Here is a 13128-nt window from a genome sequence, read left to right on the forward strand (position 1 = left end):
ACAGTAGAGCAGGGTGTGTGTGTGTGTGTGTGTGTGTGTGTGTGTGTGACAGCCTGCTGTTAACAAAACGGCATTTTCTGGTTTCTTTTTGTTTTTGTTAGTCTAGGGATAGAATTTAGGGGCATTTAACCTCCGAGCTACACGCCCAGTCCTATTTTTTATTCTTTATTTTGAAACAGGGTCTCACTGAGTTGCGGAGGGTCTCACTAAGTAGCTGAGGCTGGCGGCGAACTAGATCCTCCGGCCTCAGCCTCCTGAATGCTGGGATTACAAGCGTGCGCCACCACGCCCGGCTTGTTTGCACTTTCAGTGTGCCACGCTGTTCTTTCCAACAGCTCTGAGGCAGGTTTTATACAGATGAAGACTGGGACACAGGGAGGTAAGCGACGTGTGCTGGCGACCAACCGCGCCAGAGTCCAGGTATCCCAGGCCGGGCAGCTGGGTTGCCTGGTATTCCAGCGCTAAGGAACATCAGCGCAGGCATCCGCAGTCACGTGCTCGTCCAGTTCTGGAGTGAGGGTTAACTCGGCGTCCATAGCTATAGAACCGATCCTTAGGAGTGCCCTGTCTACAGGACTAAGGAACGCAAAGGGTTTAATACTGTGCCCGGCACTCAGTAAGTGTTCGATAAATGTTAATTATTATTTTTTTCCGGGTTAATTTTTTTTTTCCCGGGGACATTCGACCTCCGAGCTACACCTCCTGCCCTATTTTTAAATCTTTATTTTGACACCGGGTCTCACTGAGTTGCTGAGGGCCTCACTAAGTAGCTGAGGCTGTTCGCGAACCGCGATCCTCCGGCCTCAGCCTCCCGAATGCTGGGATTACAAGCGTGGCCACCACGCCCGGCTTGATAAATGTTAATTATTTACATTCTTGTTGTCACGAGTGTTCCTGGGCCCAGGAGGGAGGGCTGCAGGGCTGTATCCTGGTGCAGAGTATCCTTGAGCTCACGGAGGCCCCTAAGCGGCCTCTCCGGAGCCCGCCCCGAGTCTGGGGGCCGAGGCCTCACGCCCCGCCCCGCCCGCCTTAAGAAGGGACTCGGGCGCGGGCGCAGGCGCAGACGGCGCAGCCCGGCCTCCGCCGCGGTCCCCAGGCCAGCGCATGGCGGAGCGCGCGAGTCCCCCGGGCGAGTCCCGCGCCGCCGCGCTGCTCCGCGGGCGCGTGGAGCCGCTCGTCTTCCTGGCCAACTTCGCCCTGGTCCTGCAAGGCCCGGTCACCACGCAGTACCTGTGGCACCGCTTCAGCGCCGACCTGGGCTACAATGGCACCCGCCACCGGGGGAACTGCGGCAACCAGAGCGCGGACCCCATCATGCAGGTGCCGGGGCCGCGGAGAGGGGGTGCTGAGCCGAGCAGGAGTGGGTGTGCGCCCTGGGCCGCAGCCCGGGGGTCGGCGGGAGAACTGCAGCGGGGCAGGCGGGCTGGTGATCGAGGGTTAACCGAAGGGAAGATGTTAGGGGCCCGGGGCCTGGCCATGTGCCCCTGCCCTTACAGGGACCCTTTTTTGGAGTTGTGTGATGATTCTCTGAGGTTTAGGGCCCCAGAGAAAGTCCTAAACCCCATAGCTCCCATGATGGCAGTGTTTGGGGAACAGGGGTAGGCAACCGGAGTAAGAAATTGTACCTTGGTAATTGTGTCCCCGCAGGAAGTGGAGACCCTTACTTCTCACTGGACCCTCTACATGAACCTGGGTGGCTTCCTGGTTGGGCTTTTCACGTCCACCCTGCTGGGAGCCTGGAGTGACCACAAGGGCCGGCGCCCACTGCTGGTGCTGGCTTCGCTTGGCCTGATGCTCCAAACAGTGGTGTCCCTCTTCCTGGTGCTGCTGCAGCTTCATGTCGGCTACTTTGTGCTGGGCCGCATCCTTTGTGCCTTCTTCGGGGACTTCAATGGCCTCTTGGCTGCGAGCTTTGCCTCCGTGGCGGATGTCAGCTCCGACGGCAGCCGCACCTTCCGGATGGCCCTGGTGGAAGCAAGCATTGGTGTGGCGGGGATGCTGGCGAGCTTCCTTGGGGGTCACTGGCTGTGGGCCCACGGTTATGCCAACCCCTTCTGGCTGGCCCTGGCCTTGCTAATAGTCATGACTCTCTATGCAGCATTTTGTTTTGGTGAGACTGTGAAGGAGCTAAAGTCCACCCGGCTATTCACACTCCGTCACCACCGAGCCATTGTCCAGCTCTACGCATCTCCAGCCCCGGAGAAGTCCAGGAAGCATTTAGCCCTGTACTCACTGGCCATCTTCGTGGTAATCACTGTGCATTTTGGGGCCCAGGACATCCTGACCATCTATGAGCTGAGCACACCCCTCTGCTGGGACTCCAAGCTGATTGGCTATGGTTCTGCAGCTCAACACCTTCCCTACCTCACCAGTGTGCTGTTCCTGAGGCTTCTGCAATACTGTCTGGCCGACACCTGGGTGGCTGAGATTGGTCTGTTTTTCAACTTCATGGGGATGGTGGTCTTTGCATTTGCTACCACCACAGCCCTCATGTTCACAGGTAAAGTGTGTGGGCTCAGGGACAGCTAGTCCCAGAGGCACTGGGTGAAAACCCGGCCAGGAACTCATTGCCCCGAAAGGTGGTTCAAGCCTGTGTCATTGGACAGTTATGCCCATAGTTAAGCCTGTTCTGGAGGACAGACAACTAAGAAGCCCTAGAAAAATACTAATATGTAGCCGGGCGTGGTGGCGCACGCTTGTAATCCCCATGCTTGGGAGGCGGAGACAGGAGGATCTCGCAGGTTCGAAGCCAGCCTCACTGGCTTAAGAGACCCTATTTCCATAATAAAAAATATATATAAAAATAGGTCTAGGAAAGCCGGGCGTGGTGGCGCACGCTTGTAATCCCCGCGCTTGGGAGGCGGAGACAGGAGGATCGCGCAGGTTCGAAGCCAACCGCGCTGGCGTAAGAGACCCTGTTTCAAAAATATAAAATAGGTCTGGGAGCGTAGCCCGGAGGTAGAAGGGCTTCCAGGAACCCCAGTACCACCAAAAAAAAAAAAAAAAAAACCCAAAAAACTAATATGTTGAGACAAGGAAATAGTGCCCCCCCACACACACAAATACAAAAGGGCTGAGGGTATAGCTTGGAGGTAGAATGCCCCTGAGTTCAGTTCCCAGTACTGAAAAAAAAAAAAATTTCGGGCTACCCTCCCAGACCTATTTTATATTTTATTTGGAAATAGGGTCTCTTAAGCCAGTGAGGCTGGCTTAGAACCTGCGCGATCCTCCTGTCTCCGCCTCCCAAGCGCGGGGATTACAAGCGTGCGCCACCACGCCCGGCAACCATAAATATTAATAATGTAGAGCAGACAACAAAGGTAGAGCTCATATACTAATTGCTTCACCCCTTGGCCTCCCATAGCTTCTGTGTGGTGTTCTTAAACAAAGTCCATGCCATTAATGCCTTGATACTCAATTTTCTGATAAGGACCTACCTCAAATATCTCTGTCAGCTCTGTTGGTGTTTTGTTTGTTTGTTTTTTGTGTGTGTGGGGTGGGTAGCATCGGCTATGGAACCCAGGGAGATTCTACCTCAGAGCTACACCCCCAGCCCTATTTTTATTATTTATTTATTTATTTATTTATTTATTTATTTATTTATTTGTGGTACTGGGGTTCCTGGAAACCCTTCTACCTCTGGGCTACACTCCCAGACACCTATTTTTGATATTTTTATTTGGGAACAGGGTCTCTTTTTTTTTTTTTTTTTTTTTTTTGGTGGCACTGGGGTTCCTGGAAGCCCTTCTACCTCCGGGCTATGCTCCCAGACCTATTTTTCGTTTTTAGAAACAGGGTCTCTTAAGCCAGCGCTGCTGGCTTCGAACCTGCGATCCTCCTGTCTCCGCCTCCCAAGCGCGGGGATTACAAGCGTGCGCCACCACGCCCGGCTTATTTTTTTTTTTGAAACAAGGTCTCACTGAGTTGCATAGGGCCTCTGAGTAGCTGAAGCTGGCCGCAAACCTGCAATCCTCCTATCTCAGCCTCCCAAGTGCTGGGATGACAAGCATGCACCACCATGCTTGGCTTTTGTTTTTTTCAGGTCTGGGATGGAACCCAGGGGCATTTGACCTTCAAGCTACACGCCCTGCCCTATATTTTTTTATTCTTTATTTTGAAACAGGGTCTCGCTAAGTTGCAGAAGGCCTCACTAAGTAGCTGAGGCTGTCTGTGAACCACGATCCTTGGATTTCAGCCTCCCAAATGCTGGGATTACAAGCAGGCGCCACCATGCCTGGCGACTTTTCTTTTTTTTTTGTTTGGTGGTACTTGGGGTGGAACCCAGAAGCTTTCTACCTCCGGGCTATACTCCCAGACCTTTTTTATATTTTCTTTGGAAACAGGATCTCACTAAGATCCTTAGTGTTGCTGAAAGCCTCACTAAGTAGCAGAGGCTGGCTTCGAACCTGTGCGATCCTCCTGTCTCAGCTTTCCAAGTGCGGGGATTACAAGCGTGTACCACCACACCGGCTGCTTTTCTTTTTTTTTAAACAGAGTCTAAGTTGCTGAGGCTGGCCTCAAACCTGCGATCTTCTTGTCTCAGCCTCCCGAGTACTGGGATTACAGGCATGTGCCACCACACCCAGCTTTTTTTAAAAATTAAATTAAATTTATTTATTTATTATTGGTGCCTTATATTCATACATCATATTGGGGTAAAAATCTTGTGTGTAGAGACATGCACACATCACTGATTTAACCCCTAACCAATTCCCACCCCATTCCCTCCCCTTCCCTCCCTCCCTTGCTCGGCTTAGTGGTTGACTTCGATATGCTTAAGTACATTGTGTGTTTTAGAGATTTTCCTCTTCCCCCCTCCTTTCTCCTCCTTTAGGTTGTCTTGTTTGCTCCTCCATAGGATTTTCTTTTTCATCTAGAGTTCCTCCTATGACCCAATTCTCCCTAGCTCTCACATATTAGGCTAAGCTGGGTATGGCACTGGGACCCTGGGCTATGCAGGTATCCCACTAGGATCCTGGGATGCCTCATCATACCTTCTTTGGAGGATCCACCATCCTTTAGGAATCTGAAGTTTTGTGTAGGAGACAAAAGTCACATAGGGAGAATAGAAAGAAAACCATGTATGCTGATGGTGCATGCCTGTAATCCCAGGACTTGAGAAGATGAGACAGGAGGATTTCAGGTTCATGGGCAGCCTCACAACTTAGACCCTCAGTAACTTAGCAAGACCTTGTTTCAAAAAGAAAAAGGCCAGAGAGCCGGGCGTGGTGGTGCATGCTTGTAATCCCCGCGCTTGGGAGGCTGAGACAGGAGGATCACACAGGTTCAAAGCCAGCCTCAGCTGCTTAGTGAGGCTCTCAGCAACTTAGTGAGACCCTGTTTCCAAATAAAATATAAAAAAGGGCTGGGAGTATAGCCCGGAGGTAGAAAGCCTCTGGGGTCCACCCCCAGTACCACCAAAAAAAAAAGAAAGAAAAAAAAGAATAAGGCCAGGGGTGTAGCTCAGAGGTAGAATGCCTCTGGGCTCAATCTCCAGTTTCAAAACAAACAACAAAACAACAAAAAGAAAGATGTATGCCTATGGGTAACTAAATGAAAAAGTAAAAGAGACTTATGGGTACTGTGTCCTCCTGCTTCTTTTCCTTAGGTTACTGTAACACATCACCACAAACTAGGTGGCTTGGAACAACAGAAATTCATTCCCTCACAGTTCTGGAGACCAGAGGTCTGAGATCAGTGCCACTGGGCTGAAATCAAGGCGTTGGCAGCGCAGTGCCCCCGCCCCCAGGCTCTAGGAGAGGATCTGTGTTTCACCGCTTCCAGCTTCTGCTGTCTGTGGCGCTGCTTGCTCAGGGCCACATCACCAGCCTCTCCTCTTTGTTCCTTCTCCGTTCTGTCTATGTCAAATCTCCCCTGTGATAGATATGGTTTCGGGCCCTACCTGATCATGCAGGATAACCTGCCCCTCTCAGGATCAAGATCCTTGAGCTGGCCGTGGTGGTGCATGCTTGTAATCCCAGTACTTAGGAGGCTAAGATAGGAGCATCTCAGGTTTGCAGCCAGCCTCAGCTACTTAGTGAGGTCCTCAGCAATTTAGCAAGGCCCTATTTCCAAATAAAAAATAAAATTTGGACTGGTGGTATAGCTCAGAGATAGAATGCTCCTGAGTTCCATCCCCAGTACCACAAAAAAAAAAAAAAAAAAAAAAAATCCTTGACTTTATATCTGCAAAGACCCGTTTCCAAATAAGGCATCATTTACAGGTTCAAGGGGTTAAGATCCAATATCTTTGGGTACCATTATTCAGCCTTCTACTCCACAGAACCATTCTGTGATGAAGGCCTTATAATCTTCCTCTTTTTTTAATGTAGTACTGGGGGATTCTAGAGTCCAGGGGCATTCTACCTCTGAGCTATACCCTCCCATTTTTTTTTTTTTTTTTTTTTTTTTTTTGTGGTACTGGGGATGGAACCCAGGGGCTTTTCTACCTCTGGGCTATACTCCCAGACCTATTTTATACTTTATTTGGAAACAGGGTCTCACTAACTGAGAGCCTCACTAAGTAGCTGAGGCTAGCTTTGAACCTGTGCAATCCTCCTTTCTCAGCCTCCCAAGTGTGCGCCATCACACCCGGTTTTGTTGTTTTAAAACAAGATCTTCCGCTGGGCATGGTGGCACACACTTGTAATCCCCGCGCTTGGGAGGCTGAGACAGGAGGATCGCACAGGTTCGAAGCCAGCCTCAGCTACTTAGTGAGGCTCTCAGCAACTTAGTGAGACCCTGTTTCCAAATAAAATATAAAGAAGGTCTGGGGGTATAGCTTGGAGGTAGAAAGCCTCTGGGTTCCGCCCCCAGTACCACCAAAATAAATAAATAAATAAATAAAATAAAAAATAAAACAAGATCTTCCTAAGTTGTTGACAGTCTTTTTAAGTTGTTGAGGCTGGTCTTGAACTTAAGATCCTCCTGTCTGGGAATCCTCCCAAGTACTAGGATTACAGGTGTGTGCCAACATATTCAACTATAATCTTCCTTTTATAGACTGAGAGGTTAAAGAACCCAAGGTCACATGCACAGTAAGCAGTAGCATCGGATTTTACAACTGGGGCTGACTGCAAAGCCCAGGCTTGTTCCCTACAGGCTGCTAATTGGGTGGGTGACGCCCGTGGTGGTCATAAGAGGTACCCTGACAAGAAAGCAATTGGTAGGAATCAGCACTCATTCGTGAAAGAGACAGTGGATAGGCAAGCCTGAAGAAGGATGGCCTCCACTCCTCCTTGGTCACTGCCTCCCCACCCTTGCCATCACGGGAGTTCTTCCTCGATCTGAGCTAAGATGCGCGTGGGCCTGTATAGGAGCCCTGCTGCCTCTCACCAGACGTGCCTCGCCCCGGCCAGTTACCTGATGGGTCTCTTTCTCCACAGGGTATGGCTTGCTTTTCCTGGCGCTGGTCATCACACCTGTCATCCGGGCCAAGCTCTCCAAGCTAGTGGGCAAGTCCGACCAGGGTGAGTACCAGGATCACTCAGCATCGCCTGAGCTGGCTGCCATGGCTGGAGGACATCCTACTTCCTCCCATCTCCAGAAGTGGCCATGACACATGCAAGCCTAGGGCTTGCAGAGAGCTGCAGCCAGCAGAGTGTGCTTGTGTTCTTTCTGGAAAATTGGATTTACTGTCCAAACCTCAGCCTTTCCATCCGTAATGACACTAGGATTCTCTTCTTCAGCGGGGTCAGAGTATATAGCCCAGAGAAAATGAACAACCTTGTGGCCTTGGTTTCATTGTCCCCAAACGACAGATGAGGAAACAGGCCAAGGGAGTTAAATGGACTCACCCCGAGTCAAACGATGGATCTACGATGCTAGCCAGGCCTATTTTTCTTTTCTTTTTGTGGTACTGAGGATTGAACCTAGGGGCATCCTACCTCCGAGCTACACCCCCAGACCTATATTTCATTCTTTATTTTGAAACAAGTCTTTATTTTGAAACAAGGCCTCACTAAGTTGCGGAGGGCCTCACTAAGTAGCTGAGGTTGGCTGAGAACCTGCGATCCTCCTGTCTCGGCCTCCCAAGTACAGGTATTACAGGCGTGTGCCACCATGCCCGGCTTTTTATTTTTATTTTGAAACAGGGTCTTGTTAGGTTGATGAGAATCTACTTGCTGATCTGTCCTTGAACCTGTGATCCTCCTCTCTCAGCCTCCCAAGTACTGGGATTACATGTGTGTGCCACCACGCCTGGCTTTTATTTTTCATTTTGAGAGAGTATCTGGCTAAGTTGCCCGGGCTGGCCTCAAACTGCCTCCCAAGTAGCTGGGATTACAGATGTGTATGTACCATCACACCCAACTCAATAAGCTTTTTTTTTTTTTTTTTTTTTTTTGTACTAGGGATTGTTGAACCCAAAGGCATTTTACCTCCGAGCTACTCCCTGGCCCTATATATATTTTTCCTTCTTTTTTTTTTTTTTTTTTGGGCGGTACTGGGGGTGGAACCCAGGGGCATTCTGCCTCCAAGCTACACCTCCAGTTCTGTTTTTTTTTTTTTTGGGGGGGGGGTTGTTTTGTTTTGTTTTGGTGGTACTGGGGTTCCTGGAAACCCTTCTACTCCGGGCTACACTCCCAGACCTATTTTTTAATATTTTTATTTGGAAACAGAGTCTCTTAAGTCAGTGAGGCTGGCTTCAAACCTGCGTGATCTTCCTGTCTCCGCCTCCCAAGCGCGGGGATTACAAGCGTGCGCCACCACGCCCAGCTCACCTCCAGTTCTGTTTTTTATTCTTTATTTTGAACCAGGGTCTCACTGGGTTGCGAAGGGCCTAAGTGGCTGAAGGTGTGTGTGTGTGTGTGTGTGTGTGTGTGTGTGTGTGTGTGAGAGAGAGAGAGAGAGAGAGAGAAAGAGAGAGAGAGAGAGAGAGCGCGCGCTTGCACGCCTGGGGATTGAATCCAGAGGCATTCACCTCTGAGCTACATCCCCATCCCTATTTTGTATCCTTTATTTTGAAACAGGATCTCACTAAGTTGCAAAGGGCCTCATTAAGTACTTATGATCCTCCGGTCTCAGCCTCCCAAGTACTGGGATTATAAGCATGCACCACCGTGCTCAGCTTTCAATAAGCTTTTTTTCCCAACACTTTTTACTGTACCCAGAGATGTCAAGGGGAACAGGAGAAAAGAACAGCTCTTACAACAAGCTGCCTCCAGGAGGCACCCTGCGATAGATGTTTTACACGTGAGCTTAAAGGTGCTGACCATCCATGAAATAGCTATTAACCTTATTTCACAGGAGAAGGAACAGAAACCCAGAAGAACAAGCTACTCCTTAGTGATTGCACAGCTATGAGTATTAGGACTGAGAATCAAACCAGCACTTAACCCCAAACAGGAGATGATTCCCAAGAGGGTAAACCCAAAAAGCTGTTCCCATCAGGCTTCTCATTACAAGTTATCACGTTTTTGTTTTTGTTTTTTTTTACTGTGGATTTAATGGCAGCCGTTTATTTAGTAGCCCCCTTGTGCCAGGTGCTTTCCATGCATGGCTTTATTGAATCTTTACAGAAACATTTGATGTGGTATAGGATTCATAGGTGAGAGGTGTAACAGAGTGTAAGTGACGGGACCAGGTGCACAGCTGACTGTGGTGGGGGATTTGACCCTGGGTGCTCGACTTTGGAGTGTGGCTCTGTGTGGGGGGGAGGTGCTGGAGATTGACTATCGGGCCTCCCACATGCTAGCCAAGCATTCTGTCACTGAACTACACCCTGGCCTTCAGAGTGTGGCATTGATTTCTCCACAGGTGCTCTCTTTTCCTCTGTGGCCTGTGTGAGTAGTCTGGCCATGCTGGCGGCCTCCGGCATCTTCAACTCGCTCTACCCAGCCACTCTGACCTTCATGAAGGGATTCCCCTTCCTCCTGGGAGCTGTTCTCCTCCTCATCCCAGCCATTCTGATTGGGTAATGCAGGGCCCTAAACCTGTGCTTATAATGCAGCCCTTTATCCTAAAGGTGTCCTCTTCCTCCTAGTCCCAACTAGAAATGGTAGCTTCATTTCTAGACCTTCTCCTCTGGGCATCCCATCCCAGGCTGACCACCCTTGGCAGATGCCAAATCCTCCAGAGGCCAGTCCCCAAGGGCCCGGAGGAGGGCCAGGCTAACACTGCCTACCCCCGAGCTCCCCTCACCCCTCCATTCCCATTTTACAGATGAACCATGACAGCAGAACTGTGTTAAAGGGAATTTCAGAGAGCCTCCTCTCTACTGTGGCGGGGGCCACAGGCTAGCCTGACCCACTGACTGCCCCTGCAATTTTAAGTTACTTTCCAGGGTCATCTATCTCTGAACAGTGTTGTCCACCTCTCAGCTTGGGGAAGGAGGGATTTAGTAGGGGACCAGCCCACCCAAGTAAGTCCTGTGTTGCTTTCCTAAGACCGGGGTTGAGAATCCCCATGTCAAATCTGAACCTTCTCTCTGGCCTCTTACAGGGTCCTGGAAAGGATTACTCTTCATGAATTCCAGCAGTTTTCTGAGAGGCCCTGATCTGCCTGGGTTAGAGGACACGAGGCGCAGAGTGAACACGAACCAACAGCAAGTCTGTTTCTGGGAGTCCACAAAGGGCAGTGCTCACCTTGAGCAAGGTGGTCTGGCAGGTCACCACACACACACACACCATCCACAACTGAGCCAGCCTCTGCCTAGGACCTAGAATCCTAATCCTGGCAGGCCCAGGGAAGATGGCAGGGAGCCATTTGGGGCAGGGCTGTGTTGATCCTCTGTGCCATTTATCACTTAGAACCCTCTGGGGGAGATGAGAGGTGAAGCGCATGGGCTGGCATCTCTCCTTCCAACCCAGACTGTACAGCCATGCATTCCTGATCTGCACAGCAGCTGCCAGTCACTCCTTAAGGATGAACAAGGGGCCCAGTTAGTGCGAGCCTGTGGGGAGGGAGGGGAGAGGAATGGTGCTTTCTGGAGGGAGAGCGGGGCTGTCACTGTGCTAGAATTGATTTTTGACTACAGCAAGCCCACCTCTGGGCTTAGCAGTGCCAATCATCCTAATAAATCACTCGAATCATATGGAAAGAACCTTCTCTTCCCCAAGGCACTGAGCTTTGGGGCACTGTGGTCTGCTCACAGTCAGGCAGCAGCAGCTGCTGTGCTGGGCAAGAGCCCCAGGGCTGCCTGTGGGATGCTCCTGGGCTCCTCACTCCTGCTGCCTGGTGTGCCCATTCCTCAGCCAGGCAGGGTGGGGTTGTGTTGCACTTGAGCAGAGCCAGGTGCTGAGACCATCCCTCCCTCGCTTCTGTAGGAGCCTGGGAGCTAGACCTGATGCCCCATATGATCCAGCGGCCCTGCTTCTCAGAGATCAAGGGGCCCATTTCTAGGGAGTTAGGAAGGTCTGGGCCTGAAATTGAAAGGCAGAATCTTAGTATTAAGGCACCAGCTTTGACTAGGGCTGTACTCCCCAGCAGACCGGAATCAGCTGGTTGACTCTAAAGAGCAGAAATGTTGATGGTGCTTGGACCGCTGTCTCTCTCCCCCTTTCTCTTCACTTGTCCTGCAAACCAATTTCCTGGCTAGAAACTGCACATGTAAGATGGGGGTAGGTAGCTCAGGCCCAGCTGGAACCTCTGCAGCCTGGGCTCCTGTTTCCAGACTCCTGCCTCATCATTCCTGTGTAACAGGGAGAATTCAGCAAGGGAGGGCCTTGGGGCCATGAGGAGGGGAGGGGACGCTGAATGGCTTTAGGCAGGGGCTCTGCTTTGGTTAGCTGCTTGACCTTGAACAAGCCCCTGTAGGAAAAGCTCCATCAGTAGTGCCCCACACTGTGTGATCGTGGGGACTGTACCTGATTGGACATGTTAAGGATGATTCACTAATGCTAAGAGCCTTCCTGCCTCATACATTCTAGAATGGGATGCCTGTCCTCATGGACTTGGGGGAAAGATGAATGGATTGTGGCTGGACTACTGGCCTCTGAATGTCCCTGAGCTGTTCTCGGCTCCTGGGGAGGAGTGGGTGAGGTGGCATCGGGACCTTGATGACTTGGCCCCAATCTGGGGACACCAGCTACAGCCCAGCCAAGCAGAAAACTTTGACCCTGAAGATGAGTGTCAGCAGGCTTTGAGGCAAGGGCTACTTGAGAGTCCCGTCTCAGGATCAGCTCTGAAGGGTCATGCCTGGTGGGTGGTGAGGGCCCAGGTGCTTGCCCTGGCAGCGTTGGGCACTGCAGGGTAGCCTGGCACCCCAAGCACACTGGCCAGGCTGGGGGGGAGGTAGGTCACCTATGCTCTGGGGGAGCCATAGGCTGGCTCCTGATTCCCTGGAGAGCCAAGAAGGGCCAAGGTCAACCAGAAGGTCAGATGGCGGAGGTGGGTAGCAGCAGACATGTGCCAGACAGAAGAAAACCCTGTAACTTCCCATGGGGACCTCTGGAGGGAGTGAGACTGACTGAGGACAAAAAGAAAGCTTCCCCTGGGGGAACTTGTTTGCTGTATTGACATTAACTCTGCTCTTTGAGGGCAGTGTCCAATCTGTTTCACCCATTGTACCCAAGATAGAGCCTGGGACTGGCCCTGGCCAGCGCTTATGCTGGGTGACAGAGGGAGGTCAAAGCCAGTCGGGCCTGGGCCAGCTGAAGGTGGGGTCTTTAGCAGAGAGGGAAGAAGGAACACTCCCCAAGCCTGGGGTAAGACCTTTGGCTTCCTGATGAGGTGGCTGGAGAGCGAGGAGGAAACTGGCCAGCTTCCATGGGTGGGGGTCTGGGAGTGGAGTCAGCCTAGAGGTGTGAACCTCCTGCCCCCAGAGGGAAGCTGAGGGCGGAGAGCAGTGGTGCACTAGCTAGAGCCTGGGTACCATAGAGGGGTGCCTCCTTGCCCATCCGCTCCAGTGGAAGCAAGGGCAGAGGGACATTCCTGCCATTTCTGTGTGGCCCATGGGTCAGGCTTTTGGCTAACACCTATCCCTCACTGCTCGATTCTTTGGGTCAAGGAAGAAACCACTAGCCCTGCCTGGGGCACACCTTCAGGATGGTTCTCAGGAGAGCAGGTCTAGCTGCAGAACCCTGGTGCTAGGAGGCCTGAGTCTGGATCTCCAGGCTGCCACTAATGACTTGGGAAAGTGAGCTCCTCACTCGGCCTTTCTTCCATGTCTGTAAAAGGGGTAGAGTACTG

General features: G+C 51.4%; 1 protein-coding gene across 1 annotated transcript; it reads left to right on the forward strand.

Moving 5' to 3' along the window:
* Positions 1-1104: 1104 nt before the first annotated feature.
* On the forward strand, positions 1105-9917 carry SLC46A1 (solute carrier family 46 member 1; the record flags this gene model as incomplete). The annotated part of the gene is made up of 4 exons (XM_080713691.1): positions 1105-1320; positions 1648-2500; positions 7386-7469; positions 9757-9917. The coding sequence occupies 4 exons, from the start codon at positions 1105-1107 to the stop codon at positions 9915-9917; spliced, it is 1314 nt and encodes a 437-aa protein (XP_080569817.1).
* Between the last annotated feature and the right edge of the window lie 3211 nt (positions 9918-13128).

This window comes from Muscardinus avellanarius (assembly GCF_963383645.1).
Source record: "Muscardinus avellanarius genome assembly, chromosome: 16".
NCBI lineage: Eukaryota > Metazoa > Chordata > Mammalia > Rodentia > Gliridae > Muscardinus > Muscardinus avellanarius.